Genomic DNA, 25,117 nt, shown 5'->3' with positions numbered 1-25,117 from the left:
CGTAGTCACGGAATATTTTGGATATCTATATGCCCAAAAGCCAAAATACATGTTTTTTATATTTAATTCATGCATCCATTGATTAAGGTACCTGTGGGCGTGTTCTAACTTATAACAGTCTAGGTTTTTTCAGTTGTAAAAACTTTGACACACAAAATATATACATTTACATTATGGTATGGCTGCATGAATAATTGAAAATATGGACTGTCGATCTTCTAGATGCTCCATTAAAAACACAACTATCAACATCTACCGGGTACTGGATAAAAAAATGTGGTGACCTATGAAACGAACGAATGAATATACAGTATACTGGATGGATATATAAGATTAGATAAAATATATACAAGAAAAAAGGAGAGTGGACCATTGCCGACTATAGCATGTTTTCATCCTTTTGTGCCCAGAAGCAAATATAAATTACCATTCTGTTATACCTTGAAATACAATTTTACAATACGAAAAAAAAAAAAAAAAAAAAAAAAAACAGAATAAAAGAAGAGATAATTATTAAAAAGCGTGAGTGGCTTTCGGACAAACACAGAAAATGTCTGTCTCACTCCATTTTCTTTGGAAATTTTGGGATCATGGGCTTTTCTTGTGGGACCCACTTTTTTACCCTCTCTATCTTTAATCTCTCTCAGAGCCTGCTACTGCCACACTGTGGGCCCATTTTAAAAGCCCACTCTTGTTTCTTTTCTCTCTCACGTGAAACAACAAACTAAATAATAATATTTTAATTTAAAAAAAAAACAAAACTCTCTATTATCTCCTCAACGTTTATCTGTCATTACATATACAATGACTTGTATCGTAGTAATGTATAAAACACAAATAATTGATTGATTCTAATTTTAATCTTATTCAGGCATTTGTCCACTAATGATGCTTTCCAAAGAACATGTTCGCTCTCATTGACGAAGAGCTAAGTCAACAAGTCAAGTTCTTTGAAGATAAGAGTTATGCATTACAGGGATATATGTGCTTTTTTAATAAAAAGAAGCAAATAATATATATTTGACCCTTAAACTTAAGTTATTTATAAACACAGTGCTTTATTTACTGCTTTTTCTTTACCGTATATTTTACACCGTAAAATGTAATTGTCATTTGGAATAATTAAGACAGTACATAAAATTCATTTCCATTGTGGCTTTATAAGTTATCGATCTAACAATGTAAATGATAACTAAGAAACAAACTCAAGGTAAATAAAGTGAAAAGGAGAAAGCAAAACGGGGTTAAATATGAAATGGGGCCTGTCATATACTACTAGAATAGGGACCTGATGAAATCTTTGACGCATTGTGGGTAGAAGAAAGAGAGAGAGACGAGAGGCGTGCAATTGTGTGTTGTTCTCATTGTCCCACCATCTCCATCTCATCTCATCTTCCATTCTTTTTCAACTCTCCAAAACCGCCAAACTTAGCCGTACCTTCTTTTTTTTGTTTTTTTTTTCTCTTATCAATTTTATACATTTTCTATTTTTATTTTTATCATAAGTTTTGTACGTACGTAACAGTTTTGAATATTTTGTCTTCTACATTTGTTAAACTTATCCTCCGTTGTTAAAAAGAAAAAGTCTGATTGTCCTCCAAAATTGGATAGAACGTTGTAAGTATTGCGTGTAATCTATAGTTGCGGCTGAACCAAAATAGTCAACAGTTTAACACGATCAATAACACATGTACGTTACTGATATATCCGTTAATGCAGTAATTGTGCAGTCAAAATATTTCAGTATGGTAAATTACTATAGTTTCTAATAGTAAAATGAATAATTATTCTTATCGGTTGTCTAATCTTTGATAATTGGTTATCTTTCAGTTTACTCTACTTCTCTTATAGTTTACTCTATTGGTATGTTTTCTCTACAGAGCTTTGGTGTTCGTTACTTACTCTTATGTGTCTTATGTTCCTTTGGGGACATCCGATAATATTGCTACTTACTCTTATTTCTTCCCTTAACATACTTGAGATTTTTTTATATTGTCGGTCTAAGTCTAAGATATCGGCTGCATAAATTTATATCTGAACAGTGCAGATATGTAATGTATCTTTTAATATTTTAAACCCATCAAACAAATAAAGACGTTAAAGAAATAGTATGTGGTCCACTCCCTCCGGGCATTTAGCTTTGGTTTCATAGAATATACAACAAATAGCTTTGGTCCCCTACTTAGGAGAAATAAATATAAAACTACATATATGATCATTGATAAACGAAAATTATCATCAGATTTATACATTTCCCACATGCAGATATATTTCTTTCTAGCTCTCAAAATATCTGACTGGAATTACTTCACTCTAGGATTGGTTTGTAAAGATTTTACTGTCTTTAAGTTAACTGTATTATATAAGTCCAAAAAAAAAAATTAACTGTATTATATAATTGTTTAATTACCAATATATATTTTTAAAGAGAAATGACGCTGTTTATATGAGAAGTTCTCATTGAGAACGTTTCCCTTGTAATTCCTATCTCTCAGCAACTTGATTACTACATAAATCAAAACGAGGTCAAACACATAATACGTTAAATCACCATCATTAGCTTTTCTTGAAACGCTTGTAACAAATCAAGAGGTTACTTTGGTAGTTAGCTGATTTTTGAAACGACATGTAAAAAGGTAAGAGACTGATTAGTTTAAGTTATCTTGCTTTATAGTAGTTTTTTTCTCTTTTAGTCAAACGTTTTATAATAGTTCTTAACCCTTAAAATGTTGGTAGAAACATTAAAGCCATTGAAACAAAAATTTGAATAGCTATAGATATTATAGGGTACATTTTTTTTTTAATCATCTCGATTGTTCCCTTCGTATTTATATATATCATGCAGAAGCTACACCACTGGTTTCAACATGACTTGCATCATTTAATGTGTATATAACTATTAATCAAATAGTATCAAATACCCAAAAGGATTCAGATTATAAAATAAAATAAAAAACTAAACGGAGAAAATATTGGAGAAAACAATTCATAAAGCGGTGTTTAATTTGCTAGGGAATGGAGAAAATGTCAGAAATAGAAAATAATAAAAAGCAAAAGTAGCAACTTACCCTGAGTTTCATGAAGCTTCTCGCACCACTTTCCATAAATGACAAACTAATTTTGTCGTCTTCTGAACATTTTTGTGAAGAAATTTGCATATTTAACATTTTTAGGAACCCTCCACGAAGTACATTGCAGATTCCCCTCGTGCCTTTACTTTGTGCTCAAGAGATCATTATAATCCTATATATTTGTGTGTATGTCGTGTATTTATATATACTTACATTATTTACCCATTATTTATTACTAATGTATGTGATTGTTATCTCAAAACCAACAGTTTATATTGTGTCTAATGATGTTTTGCGTAATATTTGCTGTATTTATCTTCATGTAATTTTTTTAAATCATGAAAATCGTTATAACTGTTTGAAAACAATTAGAACGACCCGATAATAATAAACTCATAACCCTACAATACTAAACGATGTCGTTATCAGAAACTGTGTTATTTGCTTGTTCTTTTCATCCAAATGACGATTATATACTTCATAAACATTTTTTTTTCTGACTGATATCCATAGTATCCTTAATGGCTTTTCTTCGTGGGTATGCTATCAAGTGGCGGGGAATGCAAATAAAATGGCGAATGTGATTGCAAGCAGTGTGACACGGGAAGGAAGGTTTAGATCATATTTGGCGTTTGGAGAGTCTTTTTGGCTTCACGATCAAGTGTTATCTAAAATGTGATGTTCCTTTTATGTTTAGACGTTTAGTTTGTGTTGCTCTTGTTTTTCAGTTCTTTTATTTTGTTTCAGACTCTTTTGGATTCTATCAGACGACCCAAAAAAAAAACTTTTTTTTCTTATTTTGAAAATACATAAATAATGTAATTATCTGTTTTGTTTCTATGAACCTCAAAATGATCACATATTTAGATGCAAAACTAAAATTAAACACATCACTTCTCTTGCTATTTTGGAGTAAAGATTTCTACTACATTACTGCACTTTTTTTTAAAGAGAGAGAAAAACTGCTAGTAGTGAAATTAATTATTTCAAAGAAAAATATACATTGTTTCGGATCTTTGTATAAGCTAGGCAACGTCGCATTCATTGGAACTCTTTTTTTGGTCTCCTGATACTTTAATCAAATAAATAGCTTTAATCAAATAAATAGCTATGGAGTAGTTTTATAGGGTTTAAATGGATTTCGCAACACTTTTTTTTTTTTTTTGTTAGAGAGGTTTTTGTAACATGGAAATTCATATTTTAAAAAGTTGAAATAACGAGTTTGATGAGAAAGTTGTGGGATCGTATACGACTGTGACGTACCTAAACAAGCTGTAATGTTTGTTGAAAAAGGCAATTAATGTAATTAAAAGACTCTTGTTGGAAAGTTTGTTCGCAAAAAGAGACTAGGTTAAAACTAAAATGTGTCACCCGTTAAATCTACCTTTATTTTGCAATACAAAAATTATTATTAATTCGGTTTTTACTTTCCGATCTTGATTAACCTAAAAAACATGCTTGTTTACATTATTGTATTTTCACCCAACAAAAAATATATTTGAAATAAATGAATAAAATATTTAGGTTAAAGTGTAAAAGAGCATAAGAAAAATGAATATCTAGAACCTTTTCCTTCAAAGTTCAAACCAGTGGTTAAAGAACTTCTGAATTGCAGACATCGATGAAAGAGGTTTTATCTATGTTGCAAATCGAATAATCAATCTTTCAGACTAATTTGGTGTACGGAGAAGAACGAAGTTTGATGCAGTCATGCAGATCATAATGATTAATGAGCTCCTTTAATGCGTGGTGAAAGGTAAAATGTTATCTTATAATTTATCATTCATTATTTCCAAACTAATGACGTGAATATATATGACGCATGACACAACTTTGTGTTTGTGTCTTCATAGTATAAGAAATTGTTTGTTTTTCTGTAATGATATGGATTTATTAAAGATCACATCAATAATAAGAACTAATATTAGTAAATTAAGCGTTTGTCAATTTCTTAAGTAAATTGTCTACTAATTTACTTTCTGAACTTAACATTATGATACAAAATAATAATCGTAAATGAGTTTGCTCTAGGATGTAGGTACAATCAAAATGATAAAAGTGACAGGTCAATATTGTAACACGCAAATTAAATTAGTTAGGTGATGGAATACATAATTTAGCATTATTGATATGTGAAGCTAGCCAATTAATAGAAACTCTTCTCTTGTTAATTTTTATATAAAAGGATTCTAATCAGTTAGAGGTCACTAGCTAGATAAGTGATTGTCAAGTACATTGGAAATGTTAGACATCTCAGTTCAATTATATATTCGTATAAAGAAGCCTCCTAATTAATGGAGTTTTGTTTGAAAAGGCCTCTTGAATTAGATGAAAAGGAAAGTTTATTTTTGTGACTATAAAAAACGTTTCTGAATTATTAAATACAATACTAATTGGATGATTGAATTGTGTTGCTGATAGTAATTTAGAATAAACACAATACTATTGGATGATTGAATTGTGTTGCTGATAGTAATTTAGAAATTCCCGATGTAATAGTTAAAGATTTGATGGAAAACGTCGGCAGTGTAATAATAATTTTGATGTTATTTTTATTACGATGCATATTTTTAATGTATAATTCTGATACACCTGTTTTTTTCTTTCTTTCTTAGAATTGTTAATTAGAAAAAGACGAAGTAAGCAAGCGACCAACAACCTCTATTATTCGTGGGAAGGGATATACCCCCCACAACATGTGCTATATTAATGAATTAATAATATAAAAATTAAACTAGTTTGACTTAATTAATTATTTATTTCGAAAATATACTTAAAAATACTACTACTAACTTATAGTGAATTGAAGAGTTAGTTTAATATGATATTTTTAATGGGGTCGAGTTGCAGACGTACATGCAAAAAGGTGCCTCTAAATCGACCTGGAAAATCATGTCAGATTTGTCCTGCGGTCCTTTTTTAATTATGCAACAATGACATAACGACATAGATTAAGTGTGAGGAAAGGAGTGAAACACGAAGTCCAATTGTAACAAATCTTATTGTGTTTTTTCTTCTTCTTAATGACAATGATTTTTGAAAGCCAAGTTGTTTCGGTTATTATATAATACTCTTGTTATATATATCACTATATCAGTCACAAGACTTGACCTCAACTGAAGCTTTTACAGAACATGAATAGGAATACGAGAACCTATAACACAGATATGGTCTAAACTAAGTTAATTATATATTTATATTGAGAGGAACTTTTTTCAGAGAGGGAATTATTGTCAAAATTTAAACTAATATATACTACTAATTTTGTGAGATAATTAAGAAAGAAAAAAAGAAACGTGTGAGCACCAATGATATTGTCCTGAAAGCACGTGACAGATATTTCATGATCCTATAATTTACAAATGATAATATATTAATTAAAATGACAATTGAGAAAAAAAAACTTCAAATAAAATAGAAGAGGACCACGCACGTAACCATTTGCACGTCCCCTTAAATTTTTGTGGTAGACTGGTAGCTTGGTAAGTTACATATATACACACACATTTCTTTTCACAAAACTATTCATTTACTCACGACTTAAGATGGTAAGGCGGAGGCAGCTTAGAGTCGTAAGCTTAGAGTCATAAGGGTCAATTGACCATAGTGAATTTATAAAATTAGGTGAAATATTAGAAAAAAATCTAATTGACCCTGGTAAAATAGCACAATTGACCTCTATAAAAAAAATGAATAACTTAATTGACCCCTTCAAATATTTTTTGACTCTAATAAACTGATTTCCTAGCTCCCCTAGGCAATTTATACCATCAAACAAGAAAGCAACTTCTAATAAGCATGTATATGCAACCAAAAATTTTCTCTTATCTTACTGCATCTCTACTCAACCCCAATACACACACATATATATAACTGCGTCTCTTTTTATAAAATGGAATAATGGATCAAATGTTTCACACTCTTGTCAACTTCTCATTGAGGTAAACTATATGTTTTGTCACATATCACTGCATGTTAAGCATTAACTAGTATCGAAGTATAAATAACTAAGATGGTTGTTCAGTATCATAAAGGAAAGAAGAGAGAAACAGGGCTAAAAAGTCAAGTCGATTTCAGAAATAAACCTTTAAGTCTTTATCCCTCCTCTCGATGATAAAATGATTAGAAAAAGAAAAAGAGAGAATAAAAATGTAAATAAAAAGTCGAGAAAGAGGAAACATAAGGGATGGTATGAAGTAGAAGTGAAGATGCATGCGATGGTGTGTCGGAAAGGCAAAGCACATGCTCCACAACTTGAGCTTCTCACTTGCGTCATGGGTAAGTATCCTCTGTACCTTCTTACTTTTGCTTAGTATGTACCACCTCACTTCTCAATCGTTAAATCCAAAATCATCCATTATTTATTTCGTTTTTTTTTCTTCTTTCACTGCATTCTATTGTTGTTTTCGTTTTCAATTCCTGTCTCACAGATTCATTTACAAACTAAATATACTGTTTTCTTCTTTCCAAAGAAAGTGATATTTATGATTTCTTATCCGATTATAACTAAATTTAATTGTCAAAATTAAAGATTATCTTTTACGTTTATAGACAGCCGTGACAAACACTGTCTGTCAAAATCTACAATATTTACGTAGTTATTATGTTTGCATCACCATATATATATATTCTAAGTATATTTTTCTTTGTTTTTTTTTTCTGTAAACTTATGTTTATTAGTTTTCGTAGGTTCCTATTCAAAATACTGATGAACTGACACATAGCGCTTATATATCACTTTTAACTTGAAATGTGTGATATACATATACTTAACATCTTATATTCTCTTATTGACAAAAAAAAAAGTTCCAAAAAAAAGCATCTTATATTTCTATAGTTGTAAACTACATGTATTCCTAAATTAATAAACGCATAATAATAGAAGTGAAAACATCAAGAGAACATTTAATTTATTGACTGTATAAACGAGTAGTTCTTATTTATGAAGTTTTCTGATATTTTACAGTTGAGATTTTCTCAAACAAAATCATATATTAATTACTTAAAAAAATGGTCTGACACTTACATATTAAGTTAAATTCAGTAACCTGCAGATGGTTGGGAGAAAAACAAAAAACAAAAGAAGAACTTAGCTTGTCTACCAAATAAATTAATGGCCGTGAGTGAAATTCTCAGCTTTAGGATACATCGAAGGTGATTTAAGGCATACAAAAGTGAATGGTCTCTAACAGCACATTTATGAGAATTTAATCCCTTAAAAAGCAATGAGGATTTAATCAATATAATTGCAAACCAACATATTGAGTCATGACAAAGGATTGTTTGACTCACGACAACCCACATACTTATGACTGCTTGATAAGTAAAGGTTTATCTGGTTTGACAGTCTATAATATCTTGTTAATTAACAACGTTGTAGTTTTCTTTTTTTAAACCGAAAAGTTTGGATATTAACTATCTACACGACTACACCAATTTACTGATAATCTGTTTTATAAAAACGTAAAACCATCTTTCCTACGAAGAAAATTCGAATTCAAGGCTGGCTATGCTGAAATGACATCTTTACCTGTTGATATAAAAACGTAAAACCATCTGTTTTATAATAACATTTTTTTTTATTTTATTTATATCATTCTTATTTTTGTTAATATTCCAATAATTACATTTTCTTTTACATGATCAAATCCTTTTCAACTCTAAAAGAGTTACTTCACGGCATTTTGTGTGGCTTAATGTTTTAACACTCGTGGGATCCAATGCCTTTTAAATTAGGACGAGAGAAAGAGAAAAGCAATATCAATAGTTCAATACAATATCTACATATACTATCATATAGAATCATATATGGGACTAATGCAGTACTGCAACAACAACAACAAAAAAAAAAGGAAAATAAAATAATGATTGAAAGGAAATATCATCACGCAAAACCTTAAAAGTACTATCGGTATCGTGTCCTCCGCTCCTCATCAAATAGTTCCCACAGTTTTCACATCAATTTAACCCATTTTTCAATTTTATTATTTTTCACTACTCTCTCTGTCTCTCCTTCGTATAATACTATATTAGTGCCATTACCCATCACTCTTTCACCACCAAACCAACATCTGCAAATCCCTCTCTCTCTCTCTCTCTCTCTTCTCTCACTCCAAGAAAACACAAAAAAATGTCAGTCAACCATACTTACCACAACACTCTCTCGTTGCAGCAGCAGCAACATATGCACCACCAAAACGACGTCGCCGTAGCACAAAGAGAGTCTTTGTTCGAGAAATCCCTCACGCCAAGCGACGTCGGGAAACTAAACCGCTTAGTCATACCAAAACAACACGCCGAGAAATACTTCCCTCTCAATAATAATGGCGGCGGAGGGGATGACGTGGCGACGTCGGAGAAAGGGATGCTTCTTAGCTTCGAGGATGAGTCGGGCAAGTGTTGGAAATTCAGGTACTCTTATTGGAACAGTAGCCAAAGCTACGTGTTGACCAAAGGATGGAGCAGGTACGTCAAAGACAAACACCTCGACGCTGGAGACGTCGTGTTTTTTCAGCGACACCGTTTCGATCTCCATAGACTTTTCATTGGCTGGCGGAGACGCGGCGAAGCTTCGTCTTCACCCGCCGTCTCCGTCGTGTCTCAAGAAGCTTTGGTTAATACGACCGCGTATTGGAGCGGCTTGACCACACCTTATCGTCAAGTACACGCGTCGACTACTTACCCTAATATTCACCACGAGTATTCACACTATGGTAAAATTCAAAACTCTTTATTTCCTCTTTTATTTTATTTTTCTTCCCTTACTTATCTATATGTCAGATTTATACTCCTTTATGTAAGTTATATATATATATTAATATAGATATATATTTAAAAAGGAGAGGTTTTGTAGTTAAATGCATATTTACATGGCATTTTTAAATATATTTATATATATATATAAATATTATAATATATTTATGCTTGTCCCATCTAGATTATTATGTTATGCATGGTATTTTAGGTTTTAAAGAAATTTACATGGTATTTTAATATTTTATTAGAACATTCATGATTTTTTTCCATTAACTCCTAGATTAATCTAGGTTATCATTATAAATAAAAACCTCCTGAATTATTGTATATAGTTTTTTTTTGTTAAAGTATTGTATATAGTTTCTGTTGAGCTTTTTGTTTCTTGGTTTTCAAAGCAAAAGAAAGATAATTTTTCAAAAGATTAGGGCAAGAACTTGGAGAGTTCAACCATTTCAATTAAGCTAGTGGAATGTATTTCTTACAAATGCAAAGGAGTTTTCTAAAATTCTACTATATGACAATTATTATAGTTGCGTGAGTATGTATACAAAATAACAACCTGAGATAAATATTTTGTTATATTCCTTTTTTCTTCGTCTTGCAATTTAATTTTGGACCCGACAATTTCAATAATCTTCTCCAAGTTGTAACTAATCCGTTACATGCGCGTGAGGAGAACCGTCCAATCCACTTAGACTAACGTGCTCTTTATTTCTTCCTTTTTAATTCATTTTTTTTTTCAAAAAAACCATATAACTAAAAAGACGCGCACGTGTCGTGACGGTGCAAAAATTGTAGGCGCCGTCGCTGATCATCAGGCTCGGTCGACATCAACGGCGGTCGCAGGGAGCTCGAGGACGGTGAGGCTATTTGGCGTTAATCTAGAGTGTCATGGTGACGCTGTCGAGCCACCAGCTCGTACCGACGGCTATAACGGCCAACACATTTACTATTACTCAACTCCTCACCCCATGGTAAATATTATTTAACTTACATTTTTTTTGTTTTTGTTTTTGGTTATTAGATTCGAATTGCTTATGTCATAGTATATGCATGCTACTATCTAATAAAATATGAGAAAGATTGAAATGATACGTATTAATAATAAACAGATGTCGTGGCTGTTTCTCGAGACGAGACAGATGAAATTACTAGTTTAAATAGACCTGAAAGATATTTTTTTTTTTGGCTTAACTAATAAATAATTATTAAAAGAGGAATCAGGGGAGAATAATACCTACACATGACTGTAAAATCACATGGCCAATTTGTTTTTTGTTGTTGTTGATTACTTTGATTTGTCTTTGTTTGCTTTTGTCTCTGTAGAATGTATGTAGCCTCCTCCACGCATTTAGTATCTAATTTCCTGTGAGAAAAAGTCTCTAGTTTAGTTTTACTATTCTTATTTAGTTCGGCACCGTCACGTTTTTGTGAAAGCCGAAAGCTTGACCAATATTTTGTTGGTAAGCAATACTGACCAAAAGCATCACAAAACTTATCAGTGACATAAGTTTTGACTAGTTAACTACGTTTTGTAATGGTTGAAAATAATTTGAAATTCTATATATATATCAAATAAGTATGAAAAGACAATATATATATATATATATATATTCACATTTTCTCACAATTTCATGTAGAAAAGTTATTGATAAGAATAAAAAATAATTAACTTGCGTGTTGGGATTGTGAAACAGAATCTATCATTTGCTGGAGAAGCATTGGAGCAGGTAGGAGATGGACGAGGTTGATGACATCCAAAAAGAAGAAGTGACCAAAACTTTTTAGATTTTAACTTTAGATTATGGGCCCATACTTGGCCCAGTTGTCATAGACAAGAAACACCCAAAAAAAGGAGGAGAAATTAATTATCAGTAGTTTCGTTATGTATTTACTATTTGACTAATTTGAAAAGAAAAATAAAAAGAGGATTTTTTTTTTCTTCTTTTCTATATCTTTCTTTGTCAGAACGGAAAAACTACAGTATATATATATGTAAAAAGATGTAAATTATTGGGTTTATTATTTTTAATATTTGAAGCTTTTTCTAGCACAAAAGTCATTATTTGAGGGCAGAGATACCCTTAATTGGTGAGCTAGGCCTAGGCTAAACCTCAAACACATGTAGTATATGTATCTGACGATGAAAGATGAATTTGGAACTGTTGAGATTCATGGGAGGAGGAGATTTCATGAAGAAAAAAGTGTGGGCCTTATTTATATAACAAATGATTAAAGAAATGAGCATAGCATGTGTGTGTAAAATTAAAATATAGGTTGTGTTACATCGCCTTTTCACTCTGGTCCAAAGCCAAAGCCAAAGGAAGGGACCATTTTTATTCCATGTTACACTCTTCTTTTGTTGTTTTTGCGTTGCAAAGGAAGTGTAAAACGAATATGAATCATTATTTTTTTACAAGTATGACGACTAAAATGGGTTTAGGTCCCAATTTGTTTTCTCTGCATTTGCGTTTGTGTTTATGTTTCTGCATATGAGTATTGGTGTGGTATCACAAACGAGCAAGCATAAAGACAAAGAAACAAAGTGTCGCAATTACCTTTGACATTAATTGAAACATGTCCATGTAGAAAACAGAAGATTTGATTACTTTTGATCTTGATAGTATTTACTTGTTACGTTTGTACACTTTGTTTGACGAGAGAGACATATATACTCGAAGGAACTGAGTTGGAAAGTAAAATAAAAATAAAAATATAGTTATCTAGCTAAGTTCACGGGCTCATACATCAGTCAAAGCCATTCCACATCTTGTGAAGGTAAAAGGTCTTGACAGACTTGTATCAACTCTTTTTCTATTGATATGGCACTTTCGTCTTTGTTACCTCAATTTCCATAAATACTCTTAAGTACACTAATTCACCAATCCTAATTTTCAAAAAACTACTGAAATTGTAAAGCAAATTATAGCATGTGCTACTTGTGAGTGTGAGAGGTAGTGGATACTCGACCATACCAGAAAAGTTCGGTCCAATTCTTTAAACTAATTATAATTATCCATTAACTTTATATGTGGGTTAAACTTTATTTATTTTTGGTCAAATTCAACTCAAATCTTTCACTTTGGTTGTTTATTAGGACAACGAAAAAATAGAACGCGATAGGTGTAGAAAAATTTTAAAAATATATTTCACCTAGATCATATCTTTCAGTTAAGAATTATAATAATATCTTGACAAATATGATAGTCGTCTCGATCTAATAAAATGTGAAAACGAACATGGGAGGAAACTTCTATTGTTATACGTTTAATTAATTTGTACTGTGGGATGCATTCTATTAATATTTTTGTCTGTCACATGGATGAATTGATGATGGATCTATTAATAATTTAATTAAGAATTTATTGCCTACCGAAACATATTTATTAATACTTTTCTCTGGCAAAAAGAAGATCGCGTATTCACATTTTCACGTCTCTTTCTTTACAACAGAGAAAGAGAGAGAGAGAGAGAGATTGCATCTTATGCGGCGACATGGATCATCATCATCAAGAAACGAATCCTCTGAAGGAGCTTGTCTCTCTATCTTCGTCTCCTATCTTCTCAACCTTGAAGATCAAGAAACCTATATTTGTTGGGATCTCTCTTCTCATCAGCTTCCTAATAATCTCTGTCGTCGTCGTCGACCTTGCCGGCTTTGAGCCTTATCAATGTATTGGATTCTTGTATTCATCGCGAACCCTAACGAAGGAACGAGGAAACGAGGACGTATGCGACTATTCATACGGAAGATGGGTTCGTGGACGCCGTGATGTGGACGAAACCTTTTATGGAGAAGAGTGTCGGTTTCTAGATCCTGGTTTCCGTTGTCTGAATAATGGAAGAAAAGATTCTGGTTTTCGAGAATGGCGATGGCAACCACATGGCTGCGACCTTCCACGGTAGTAACTTGTTCTTATGTAATTTTGCTTGGACCTTAAGGTATTGGTTGATTTTGGTTATGAGTAAAACAAACATCGAAGGCTTATTAGGGTTACAAGCAATTCATTGATTCACTAGAGTTTTAGAGTTATTACCATCAATGCTGCTAACATCCCACTTTCATTTTAATAAGACTTTAAACCTGTCCACTTTAATTTGAGTTGGTTTTGTGGGGTTGAAACTTTAAACCTGCTTTAGTTATGAATCTTGCGCCAATCAAATTCAAAATTTTAACTTTATTTGTCAACTAACGTCACCTTGTTTACTTGTGTGACAACAATTATAGATTTAATGCAAGTGATTTTCTGGAGAGGAGTCGGAATGGGAGGATTGTTTTCGTCGGAGATTCTATCGGAAGAAACCAATGGGAGTCTCTTCTGTGTATGCTGTCACAAGCAGTGTCTAATAAATCTGAGATACATGAAGTATATGGGAACCCTATAAGCAAGCATAAAGGTTTCCTTTCAATGCGATTTCCGAAACAAAACCTAACTGTTGAATATCATAGAACACCATTTCTAGTCGTGGTTGGTCGGCCACCTGAAAACTCACCCGTAGATGTCAAAATGACGGTTAGAGTCGATGAGTTTAACTGGCAGTCCAAAAAATGGGTCGGGTCTGATGTTCTAGTCTTCAATACAGGACATTGGTGGAACGAAGACAAGACCTTTAACGCGTAAAAACTTCTTGTGCAAATTCAACATTCTGGTAACAAGAAAAATGTGGTTGATGAGTCTTACCGGGTTTCTTTTGTTGTTGTAGGGGTTGCTATTTTCAGGAGGGAGGGCAATTGAACAAGACAATGGGAGTAATGGAGGGATTTTGGAAGTCTTTAAAGACATGGAAGTCATGGGTTTTAGAGAGACTAGATTCTGAGAGTAGTTATGTCTTCTTCAGAAGCTTCTCTCCTGTACATTACAGGTCTGTTTCAGAAACAATCAAAGAGGACGAATCAGACGAAAGTCATTTAGAAATTTGACCAGGTTTGAGCTTTTTGGGTGTTCGCAGGAACGGGACATGGAACTTGGGTGGTTTGTGTGATGCAGAGACAGAGCCAGAGACTGATATGAAGAAAATGGAATCTGATCCTATCCACAACAATTACATTTCTCAAGTAATCCAAGAAATGAGATATGAACATAGTAAGGTTAAGTTTCTGAACATTACATATCTGACTGAGTTCAGGAAGGATGCTCATCCTTCGCGGTATCGAGAACCGGGAACTCCTGAAGATGCTCCTCAAGACTGCAGTCACTGGTGCTTACCCGGTGTGCCTGACACTTGGAATGAGATTCTCTATGCGCAGCTATTGGCAATGAATTACCGAACAAAATGAAAAGAGGTAAATTATATATCGCTTCCTTCTAGTCATAATGCTGTTTCCTCCACTCCTTCGGTCTCAGTTTCATTTGTTTGCAGTTCCTTGATTTTCTCAAGCTGTCTCAATAAGTTCAACCTTTCGGACCCGTATGTGGATGGAATCTGAATGAAGGATATTATCAAAAGTTAGTCAAGGAGAAGGTTTTGAATTCTGATGTATCTATGTATAGAGAAGGCATTCGTACCAGGCCTGGCACATATCTCTGAATTCCAGCCAGCATGGCTGCGTGACCAACCGCTGTGACCTGTTCAGAATAGCTTACTCATTATATTAGTCCCATAGACTAGAAAATGAGAAATGTTAACACTGCAGAGGTTGTACCACAGGTTTGTACAAAGCAACTATCTAAAGATGTAGCTTGGAATATTTCAGTGAAAGTGTATAACATGATCAAAATTACAAAAAGGTGAACATAAACTTCTCTGTATAGGTTATTTTTGACTTACAGGAAGAAGCATTAGAATACCGATGGGAATAACTGATGCCAAGTCAGTCATCGTTCTGCGCAGGGCTTTCTTTTCTTTTCCTGTTAACTCATCACCAATCAGAGACCTCCGAAGTAGCTGCATAGCAGCTGCTGAATCGATAGCAAGAAGTTGAGTACCTTGCCACACGTCCTGTAAATGTAAAAAAGTTAACAAAGCTGACAGAGAAAAACATATGACCCAGTGACAAAGAAACACGCCATATAGTTTTAGTCTTTAGAAGAGATAATTGGTACCGTGGTGGTTTCTCTTAGCTTTTGAAGAGTTTTCTCAATCATGCTTTCCTTCTTTGGAGTCTGAACCAACTGAACATTTTCCGTTCTACTGCTTGGTTGGGGAGTATCCTCAGAGATTCTTTCCTGTAAAATATGAACAAACACTTGGAAGTTTGTACTGTTGACACAAAAGACGCAAGACCCAACATTTTGGATTACTAAAAAGGAGTTGACTGGTCATTTTCTACCATGCTGAGAAGTTTAATCATGAGCGTAACAGAGCTAAGAGCACTACACAGAATTAGGTTAGTATGGCATTATCCATAATACAGGGTTTGACTTACTAAAATGATGGTTAATCCAACTGAAACGCACTGTTTAATAAATATGTCCATTTTCCTTTTGGTCAGAGCTTTTTATTTACCTCAAGAGGAAATGAGTACATCATTGAGACTAGCAATTTGATAGTTAAGAAATCTTGCAGCAGTTACTAACCTCCTCATCTACTGACTGATCAGTGCTTCTTTTGACCCGATTTTCCAGTTCTATCAGCTCGTTCCTAAGAATTTCGAATCGGCTGATCTCATTTGGTTCCGAGTCTGCACTAAGTAAGTTTCCACTGGATTTCCCAATATATTCATCTCCCTGCATATGCAGGAAAAAAATACTTGAACCTTTATCCCTGCTAGACTGGAAATGGCTGAATTTTAAATGCAACAACTTCATATTAAATAAATACGAGATAGTAGTATACACTGACTGAACAAACACAGAGTACTATGCAGAAGAGCCATCAGAAAATTTCATCAGCAAAGCCCGTTGCCAGAATACTTGAGATAGGGTCACAAAATGGAGCTTACCGATAACTCAGGATCAAGCTTCTTCCTTGTAGGCCGTACAAAGAATCCCCAGAATCCACGACTCAAACTAATGCGGAGGAAAACAACAAATACGTCATTGTGACCAGAATGGAATGAAAGAGTCGTCACACTTATATTAGCTCAAACTATCACGGTAGCTAGGTGTGAAGAGGAATAATAGTAAGCAATAGGTAGCATACCTTTTGCCTTGATCCTCAGTACTAATTGCGTTGTTTGTGTCTTTCCCTTTAAAATACCGTTTCTGTACCACGTAGGATTCCTGAGAATCATTTTTGTCACCTCCCTGAGTTTACCATATGAGGTTTTAGATTCCCACACAGATTTAAAAAACACAACATGCACTTTCAAAAATATCTTTCTTATCCTATAATGAGACTGATGCAGCACTTCGTAAAAAGGGGTACAACTGGTTTGTTTTGGTCCATATGGCATTCAGATTTCAGATAAATTATAATATATATACTAGCAGGATCAAAACAAAAAGTGATAATGAAAAGCAGAAACCTGTTGCAAGGAAGCTGCTTTGGCTCTAAAAGTTGCCTCTAGAAATTCAGCCTCTTTCTTAAGCTTCCGTATTTTTTCTAGGTCAGAGCAAGCGGCTTTTATTTGTTCCTTCCCAGACGATGATTTTGATACATACAACTCCTGTAGCAGGCTTTCCAGTCTAATGAGGGCTTCATCTACACTTTCTAGGGCCTGGGGACTATGTATTGTTAGTATATAAATTGTCTTCAATATAACAACAATTTTTAACAGGAATCGGATCTAACTAATGTACGAAGTACAACAGTCCTTTCCAATAGACCAATTCAAAAAAGACGAACCTTGTCAAATGAGTTCGCCTCTCTAACAATTGATGATGCATTCCTGTCAAAAAATAGGTTTTTGTCACTTCCATCCTGCATCACACATTATCCAAATGCAGACAGTCTGCTAGATTGATAGTAACTGATGAAGGCAAATAATCCAGAATCATGAATGTGACAAATGCAAAGTTAATGGAGGCGACCGTCAAGGATGCTTTCCCTACAATTTGTTGTAACTACGACAATAATTGTAAATATCCAAGACATATGCTTTGAGTTTTGCTTGGAAGTATGTTTCTCTCAGGTACACTCTCAATTATTAGTAGAGTATACCAATCAAGCAGGAAAGAGATTTTCCAAATGTAGGCATATATGTATAGATTAGAGAGAGGGGGTTTCCGTTATCTTACTTTAATATCCCCAGTTCTTCTTTACACCGAACCAAAGTCTTGTGCCTGAATATTAAGAAAGACAGTCAGCACGATAACTAATTACTTCCTTAATTGTCCAAATATTGAGTAGAAAATATGTCTAATACCCCTTGGATAAGAATTTAGCTGCCTTGACATTAGAAGGATTCTCTGGCCATTTACTATATTTAATAAAGCTCTGTAGCCAATAAGAGCAAACATCCAACAGTTCGGGAATAACTTCATAATTAGGTGGCCCTTCTGGTTTGCTCTTATGCCCATGTGATTGTTTTGGAGGCTGTGTGCTAGTATTGTTTGGATAGAAAGGAATCCAGTCTAGTTCTTCGCAAACAACCTACACAATAAATTTCCATGAAAATATATCAACATAGTCCTTAGAAATTTTCTACCAATGATTAGATTAATGTCTAGTCTACCTCGACATACAGCTGGTATGAACTGATGGCTGAAAGTTGAGGATAGTACAGGACGCTACCCCCAATAAGATGCCTGAATTAAAATAGTTCATGCGTATAGGTAAGAGTGTGATAACCAAACACAAAGTTACAAAAGTGTATGGGAATGTAAATAGGGTGAAACAGTGACAATTACCTAACAAGGTCCTCCAAAGGATTCTCCAGGGAATCAAAACCATTTGCAGCTAAATTAGTCTGTGTGCTCCTGCCTAAAGCAATGAAGAATCCAAAAATTGCTAAATCTCTCTCCAAAACCTGCAAGGCACCAACAGGTGCCAATTAACTTCAGAAGATTTATATACAAGTATACTGCCATAAATCTGATAGGATAATACAACCCAGATAAACTTGGAATCACTGTTTTTTACCAAAAAGGAACTCTGAAAACTAAAGTCTACCAATATATGTTTTTGCTTCTACATGCGTCACTTTATCTAGATCCTTAAATTTCTAAATTGTTTGTGCCACTTCCTCATGTTTGGAATGGCACTTCCAAGAAAAGTACTCTAGACAAGCTATTATGCTCATATTCAAACATCAAAAAGAACTCATATGATCACTGTACAGAAAGCCTGAAGCTTCTTAGATGTTTCCTCTAGACGTTTCTAATCCTTACCTCTATACTTTCGGATGTTGTTAACTTTGACCATATTTTCTCTCGATCTATAGCACGCTGCAATTGTTTCTGTATAAGATCGACCCAGAAAACAACTTCAACTGTAGCAATGTCACCATTTACTCTGCACCCTGCTGCGCGAGGACCAAAATGAGTAAGAAATTCTCTTTGTAGGCCTATGCTTTTGATTGAATGATACGCTTGGGGAAGTGGAACGAAGTCTACAAGTTTTTCCATCAATCTTCCAGTTGTATCTGGAATCACAGAGAAGAAGGGCGGGCAGGAAAATTTTGCCGGGCCAACTTTCGTTATTGCTGCAATGCAATTGAGCACAAGCATAAGAAGTGACACCTCAACCTCATTACTTGCAGCTGTGGACTTCCCTTTTGCATAGCTGGAATGAACCATAAAGAATTGTTAATTCATCAAAACCTGAGTCAAACTAGTGTTTTCTAGTACTTATAAGGTGAGATTCGAACGCTTTAAACCAAAAAAGAAGGACATTTGAAAGAGAAAACATACACAGAAGTGGCAGCAACAAATCGTTGGTCTCCCTCTATATAATTCACAAAAGATGTCACTGTGGAAGGAATTTGCTCGGACCAAAACGATTCATAGGCTTTAGGATGTTTCGCAGATAGATTATCTCGCATCATATTCTCAAGGGGAGCAACTTGGCGTGATAAGCTGTTTAATGCCAAAATTTTCACAAAATCAAAAATGAATAACTGAAAGGTTGGGTTATAGCACGACCAGTTCCAGAAAGATATCTAACATTGATGAAGGAAGATTCCTCAGAAGAATATGTGGGAAATGTACCACAAAGTAACACAACTTGGAATCTCAAATAATCTTTGCAAAGGCTAAAAGTTTGTGCTCACTAGTTACAATAGCCATCCCCTGAGATTCATTAGGGATAGCGTAGCCAACTCAGACATTGCATCAGTAAATTAACAAATTCAGATAACTATCTATCAATTAAGTAAAGGAAATCTAATCTCTTGAACAGGGAGTAGCTGACTTTTATGAAGCAAAAACGTATTAACAAGGTGTGCTCATGTCAAACGCCACAGATTCAATAATAAACTTGTGTAGTAGTACCTCCTTTGAACAAAGACATTAATATCCTCGTCTCTGTAATTTCCTCTAGAAGAAATCTCATTTACTGCTTGTAGTAAGGAGTACAGAGAAGCCTGTGAAACATGAATGCAAGTTCAGAATCGAGAGAATATGGAGACTAAAAACATCGACAAGAAAACACTACGTTTACAAGCCTAAAGATGATTGAAACTAAAAAGACAAATACGAACCTGATAGGAAAGGGTCTTGACCCATGCGTTTTTATCAGCACCCAGCCAGGTCACAGAAAACCATGAAAACCTAGACGGAGAAATCTTTTCTATAACAGCCAACTCAAGAGTTCTAGCAGCATCGTGCAAAGACTGAATGAGTCCATCACAGCTGTTTTCATATTCTACTGATCCGGTGAACTTGGCCCTCATCTCCACAGAATCACTGCTAGATCTTGGCTGGGGACTTCCATTAATAGCCACTCCATCTTCAGTAGATGCCAAGACCAGACTTTGTGATCTACGAATTTTGCTCTTTTCCAAATAACCATATCTTACAAACAAATGACTCCTACTAGGATTGCTCCAGCAATTTGACAAGTATTTCAAGTGTACCGTCTTTTTACAGGATATGAAAGTTACAATAGACATCCTCCGCTGACATTGATTTGAAGAGCTACAGATAAAGAGATTCAGAGATTAAGCACTGGTGAAGATGGTTGAGTTAAAAAAAAAAAAAAAAAAACCCCAAAATTAAATTCCCACTAATAATATAAATCGCAAAAGGATCACAAAATCGAGAAGGTTACCTTGAGGATACAAGACCAGGTCTCTGTAGACTAACTGCCATCTAACATCAATATTTTAATCACGATTTTGGTTTGGCGAAGATAGTGGAGAAGAAGATGATGATTGACGAGAATGAAGAAGAAGAAGAAAAAAAGGTGACGTGGCACCAGGAAGGCTCGTTTTATCCTTAAACCCAGAAAAAAAAAGAAACAGTATATACCCAAAGATACTTCCGTGAAGGTCCAATTATATAACGCCACGTATGGTATTTTCTTACTACTCACCGTAGCATTAACAATAAGCGACGGCGACAGACAAACAAAGAAGCTGAAATGTAAGAAAAAGCAGAGGAGAGGAGAGGAGAGTTAGAGGAATCAATCGCAGTTTGATCAACAATGGCGGATCATCATCATCATCATCAACAACATCGACCGAATCGTCTCTCAGTACCAACACCAACAATGGGAAGAACTTACCCTTCTTTCCCTTACACTCCAACTCCAACACCTTCAAAGACCCGTCTCTCTTCTTCCTCCTTCAGCTCCAGATCGACCCATAGCAACAACAATACAAGATCATCACTTTCGTTTCTCTTTCTCATCCTCTTCTCTCTTAGATCTCTCTACTCTCTCTTACCTTTCCTTCGTTCTTCTCCTTCTTTCTCTCTTTTCCCTTTCTCCTTCCTCGTCTCTCTTCTCTCTTTCCTTTTCTCTCTTTCTTTCTCTTTCTTCTCTTCTCCTTCTTCTAAGAAAGACCCTTTCTTTCTCCGCCATCAAAATCGTTCCTTTTCATCTCTTTCTTCCTCTCAATTCAAACTCTTACTCGCTAAATCGTTTCTTCTTGCTTTCGTCTTCCTTCTTCGTTTCCAAGCTCTTCGTTACTGTAGTGCTGCTGCTATGATCTTAGCTGAACTCTCCGGTACTGTCTCAGCTAGAGCTTTATCCTCTGATAATGGTGGGATTGGAGCTCGATCATCCAAGGTTCGTGGGTTTTGCGTTTTGTTCGCGGGCTTGTTGTTGTTATCAATCAGCTGGGATCGTGTTGATTGCTTCCCGTTTACATCATCTGTTCAAAGTTGGGGTTTTTGGATTTATCCTAAAGAGAATTGCTTGAGGATTTGGCCTTTGTTGCTTCCTTTTCTATCTGGGTTTTTGGCTTGTTATGAGAAAGTTTCAACGAATTGGGTTGAGATCAAACAACTTGATCAGAAACGAGTTCGATTACTGTCTTTGTTTCTAACCACTCTCTTGTTGTTCCCACTTGCTATTTGGAGTTTCTTCTTCTCTGCTAGTGGTGATGATAGTGTCTCTATTGGGAATTTAGGTTGGCCTTTAGCTAACACTGTTGTATTTGGAGTGTTGTTGAGTGAGAATTATAATGATGATAAGTTTTCGAGCTCAAAGAAGAAGGATCCAGAAAGAGAGTTTCTTGTTACGTTTCTATGCACTATTGTGTTGGAGCTTTTCTATTTCCCTGAGCTATCTCTTTGGGGATTGTTGCTGTGTGGTTTATTGCTGTATGTTGCGGTTAAAGAGTTGGACTCTGTGAATCCAGAGTACCAAGAGATTGGGATGGAATTACCTGAGTCGCTTTCCACTGTGTTTATGAAGCCTATTCGTCACATTTTGAGCGAGAAGAAATCGAGGAAGATTGCGTTGTTTCTTTTGATCAATACGGCGTATATGGTTGTTGAGTTTGTGGCTGGATTTATGAGTAACAGTCTTGGATTGATCTCAGACGCTTGTCATATGTTGTTTGATTGTGCTGCTTTGGCTATTGGGCTGTATGCATCTTATATCTCACGTCTTCCTGCAAACCATCAGTACAACTATGGCCGAGGTAGATTTGAAGTGCTGTCTGGTTATGTTAACGCGGTTTTACTTGTTCTTGTTGGGGCTTTGATTGTGCTCGAGTCGATTGAAAGAATCTTGGATCCTCAGGAGATTTCTACAAATAGTCTTTTGGTTGTTTCAGTTGGAGGGCTTCTCGTGAATGTTGTCGGGTTGATCTTTTTCCACGAGGAACATCATCATGCTCATGGTGGATCTGGTTGCGCACATTCTCACTCACACCAATCCCATAGCCATAAACATGAGGAGCATCATGAGCACGACCATCATTCTCAGCATTCCCATAGCCATAATCATGAGGAGCATCATGAGCACGGCCATCACCATCAGCATTCTCATAGCCATAAACATGAAGAGCATCATGAACATGTCCATCATCAGCATCATAAACTTGAGGAACATCATGAGCGTGACCATCATCATCATTCCCATAGCCATAAACACGAGGAATGCAACCACAGTCATGACCATGAGCATCATTCTGATCACAAACCTGGGAAAGGCGGAAAGACAGAGCATCGCCACATTGACCACAACATGGAAGGAATTTTTCTTCATGTTTTGGCAGACACAATGGGGAGTGTTGGAGTTGTGATATCGACACTCTTGATCAAATACAAGGGCTGGTTAGTTGCTGATCCAGCCAGTTCTATCTTCATTTCCATCCTCATCATCGCTTCAGTCATTCCATTGCTCAGAAACTCTGCAGAGATTCTACTGCAAAGAGTCCCTAGGGCACACAGACATAACCTGAAAGAAGCCATGAGGAACATACTTAAGACTAAAGGTGTTTGCAATATTCAGAGGCTGCAGGTATGGAGTTTCACGAACGCAGAAGTCGTGGCGACTCTCCATCTCCTTGTATCCGCGGATTCAGACAAGACAAATACTAAGTTACAAGTCTCACGTTTGTTAGAAGATGCAGGAGTAAAGGATTTGACGCTACAAGTGGAATCTGTTAGCTCATAGCAATTGACACTGGAGACGCAAATTAATTGTGCTTGCTGGTGTGTCTAGTTCTACTTTGTGCTTAGGCCTTTCTGATCATTACTATCTTAGATTTGTGTTAAAAAGAAAAAACAAACACACTTTCATTTTTCCTTTTGAAAAGATTAATACAACACAACACAAGGCATGATGAGTAGATTTACACAAATGATTTCAATTTTACAATAATGATGAACAGACATGTACTGTATATAGGTTTTTGATTAGTGTCTTTTCAGAGCGACGCCGGAGATGACAACGAGGATGATGAAGAAGACTGCGGAGACAAAGGCGGAGACAACAGCTCCGCTGGATTTCTGACAGAAGTCTCCAAACTGTTGGCAAATGGGGAGCCAGTTCGTGTTCTGGTTTCCACTGTGTGCTAGATACGATATTGCTGCCGCAGATGAAGCAGCCGCCATGTTCAACGCCAGAACCCCCTGTCCCCAACACGATTCTTATTATTTTACATTTTTACTTAATACCAAAGTTTTAGTAAAACTTTACTTAAGAAAAAAAAAATGTAATGTAATTTGAAGAGTTTGAGAATATACAGTGTCAAGAACAAGCAAGAGGAGTCTTGGGGCGGTGGCAAGAGGGCGAAGGATTGTAACGACGGATATTGGAAGAGACAGAACGAGATATCCTCCTACTAAGGCCATGGCAATCACAAAGAATCTGAAGGAAAATTATGACCTAATTAGGTGACTTGTTTCACAAGAACAGGAAAGAATTTATATGATTGATCAAACATTTATAAATCGTACTGGAAAGTTGGTAGGTCGTCGTAACTAGCTTCGAACTGTAAGAATTGTGTGAAGAATGGAAGAGTCTCGTCGCTTGTTCCCATAGTTGCAGCAGCGGCTAAAGCTGCAACAATGGCAGCTAAACGGAGGAGGAAGTCGAAGATGGCAAGACCTCTCTTGTATCCACCTGAGCCAGTAGCAGTGTGGTCTCTAGCAACACCGATTAGAGGAGCTTTGCCTTTCATGGCTGAGCTGGATTCTGCAGGGACATCGATGATAGTAGCTTCATGCTTCATATCTCTTAATTTGTTTCTTGCTACTTAATCTTGTGTTGCTTTGAAAGTGGAATATCAGTAAAAGTTCGATGCTTTGGTGGTGAATGAGCAAAGGGTATTAGGCATTGGGTTTTATAAGGTTTTTAGGGCTTTGGTGGAATCAATGGAGCAGTAGGAAATGTGGAATTGAAGAGTAGTTGCTTGCCTTTTTACTCTCTCCACATTAATTAATTAAAGAGATGGAGTTGGCAACATAATACAAGTCAAAAGTCTCTAGATTTAACTAAAATATTAGTGTTTTCATAATTGAAAAGTCTTTCACTGGGTTCTCACATCTTTCATTACCTTAACCAATAGGGAA

General features: G+C 35.2%; 5 protein-coding genes across 7 annotated transcripts; 3 read left to right on the top strand and 2 right to left on the bottom strand.

The window, feature by feature from the left end:
• Positions 1 to 8,826: 8,826 nt before the first annotated feature.
• LOC104774180 (B3 domain-containing protein At3g11580) lies at positions 8,827 to 11,885 on the top strand. 2 transcript variants are annotated; one of them, XM_087491666.1, is made up of 3 exons: positions 8,827 to 9,784; positions 10,626 to 10,801; positions 11,525 to 11,885. In XM_087491666.1, the coding sequence occupies exons 1-3, from the start codon at positions 9,202 to 9,204 to the stop codon at positions 11,576 to 11,578; spliced, it is 813 nt and encodes a 270-aa protein (XP_087347792.1). In that variant the 5' UTR covers positions 8,827 to 9,201; the 3' UTR covers positions 11,579 to 11,885. The 2 variants fall into 2 exon arrangements, with proteins under 2 accessions (XP_087347792.1, XP_087347819.1); XM_087491693.1 differs by lacking the exon at positions 11,525 to 11,885 and having other exon boundaries at positions 10,592 to 10,726.
• A 1,349-nt stretch (positions 11,886 to 13,234) lies between these two features.
• LOC104773934 (protein trichome birefringence-like 8) lies at positions 13,235 to 15,555 on the top strand. Of its 2 annotated transcripts, XM_087491579.1 has the most exons (5): positions 13,235 to 13,729; positions 14,056 to 14,445; positions 14,532 to 14,690; positions 14,778 to 15,111; positions 15,189 to 15,555. In XM_087491579.1, exons 1-4 carry the CDS (start codon positions 13,323 to 13,325, stop codon positions 15,103 to 15,105), a joined length of 1,284 nt encoding a protein of 427 aa, XP_087347705.1. In that variant the 5' UTR covers positions 13,235 to 13,322; the 3' UTR covers positions 15,106 to 15,111; positions 15,189 to 15,555. The 2 variants fall into 2 exon arrangements, with proteins under 2 accessions (XP_087347705.1, XP_010496932.1); XM_010498630.2 differs by having other exon boundaries at positions 13,249 to 13,729; positions 14,778 to 15,555.
• LOC104774000 (uncharacterized) lies at positions 14,832 to 21,622 on the bottom strand. The gene is made up of 19 exons (XM_010498688.2): positions 21,183 to 21,622; positions 20,919 to 21,084; positions 20,350 to 20,785; positions 20,141 to 20,232; positions 19,562 to 19,726; positions 19,040 to 19,433; positions 18,560 to 18,678; positions 18,385 to 18,457; positions 18,076 to 18,302; positions 17,948 to 17,992; positions 17,556 to 17,598; positions 17,236 to 17,427; positions 16,911 to 17,014; positions 16,711 to 16,777; positions 16,346 to 16,495; positions 15,872 to 15,994; positions 15,597 to 15,767; positions 15,335 to 15,394; positions 14,832 to 15,251 (listed from the first exon to the last, which is right to left on the bottom strand). Exons 2-19 carry the CDS (start codon positions 20,957 to 20,959, stop codon positions 15,138 to 15,140), a joined length of 2,616 nt encoding a protein of 871 aa, XP_010496990.2. The 5' UTR covers positions 20,960 to 21,084; positions 21,183 to 21,622; the 3' UTR covers positions 14,832 to 15,137.
• On the top strand, positions 21,211 to 24,303 carry LOC104774065 (uncharacterized). The gene is made up of 2 exons (XM_010498751.2): positions 21,211 to 23,755; positions 23,975 to 24,303. The coding sequence occupies exon 1, from the start codon at positions 21,294 to 21,296 to the stop codon at positions 23,715 to 23,717; it is 2,424 nt and encodes an 807-aa protein (XP_010497053.1). The 5' UTR covers positions 21,211 to 21,293; the 3' UTR covers positions 23,718 to 23,755; positions 23,975 to 24,303.
• Positions 23,815 to 24,876, bottom strand: LOC104774116 (casparian strip membrane protein 2-like). Its single transcript, XM_010498798.2, has 3 exons — positions 24,503 to 24,876; positions 24,290 to 24,413; positions 23,815 to 24,175 (listed from the first exon to the last, which is right to left on the bottom strand). The coding sequence occupies exons 1-3, from the start codon at positions 24,775 to 24,777 to the stop codon at positions 23,960 to 23,962; spliced, it is 615 nt and encodes a 204-aa protein (XP_010497100.1). The 5' UTR covers positions 24,778 to 24,876; the 3' UTR covers positions 23,815 to 23,959.
• Positions 24,877 to 25,117: the final 241 nt, after the last annotated feature.

Source organism: Camelina sativa, chromosome 1 (genome assembly GCF_030686135.1).
Source record: "Camelina sativa cultivar CO46 ecotype springtype chromosome 1, ASM3068613v1".
NCBI classification, from domain to species: domain Eukaryota; kingdom Viridiplantae; phylum Streptophyta; class Magnoliopsida; order Brassicales; family Brassicaceae; genus Camelina; species Camelina sativa.
This window is presented reverse-complemented; position numbering and strand designations above follow the sequence as displayed.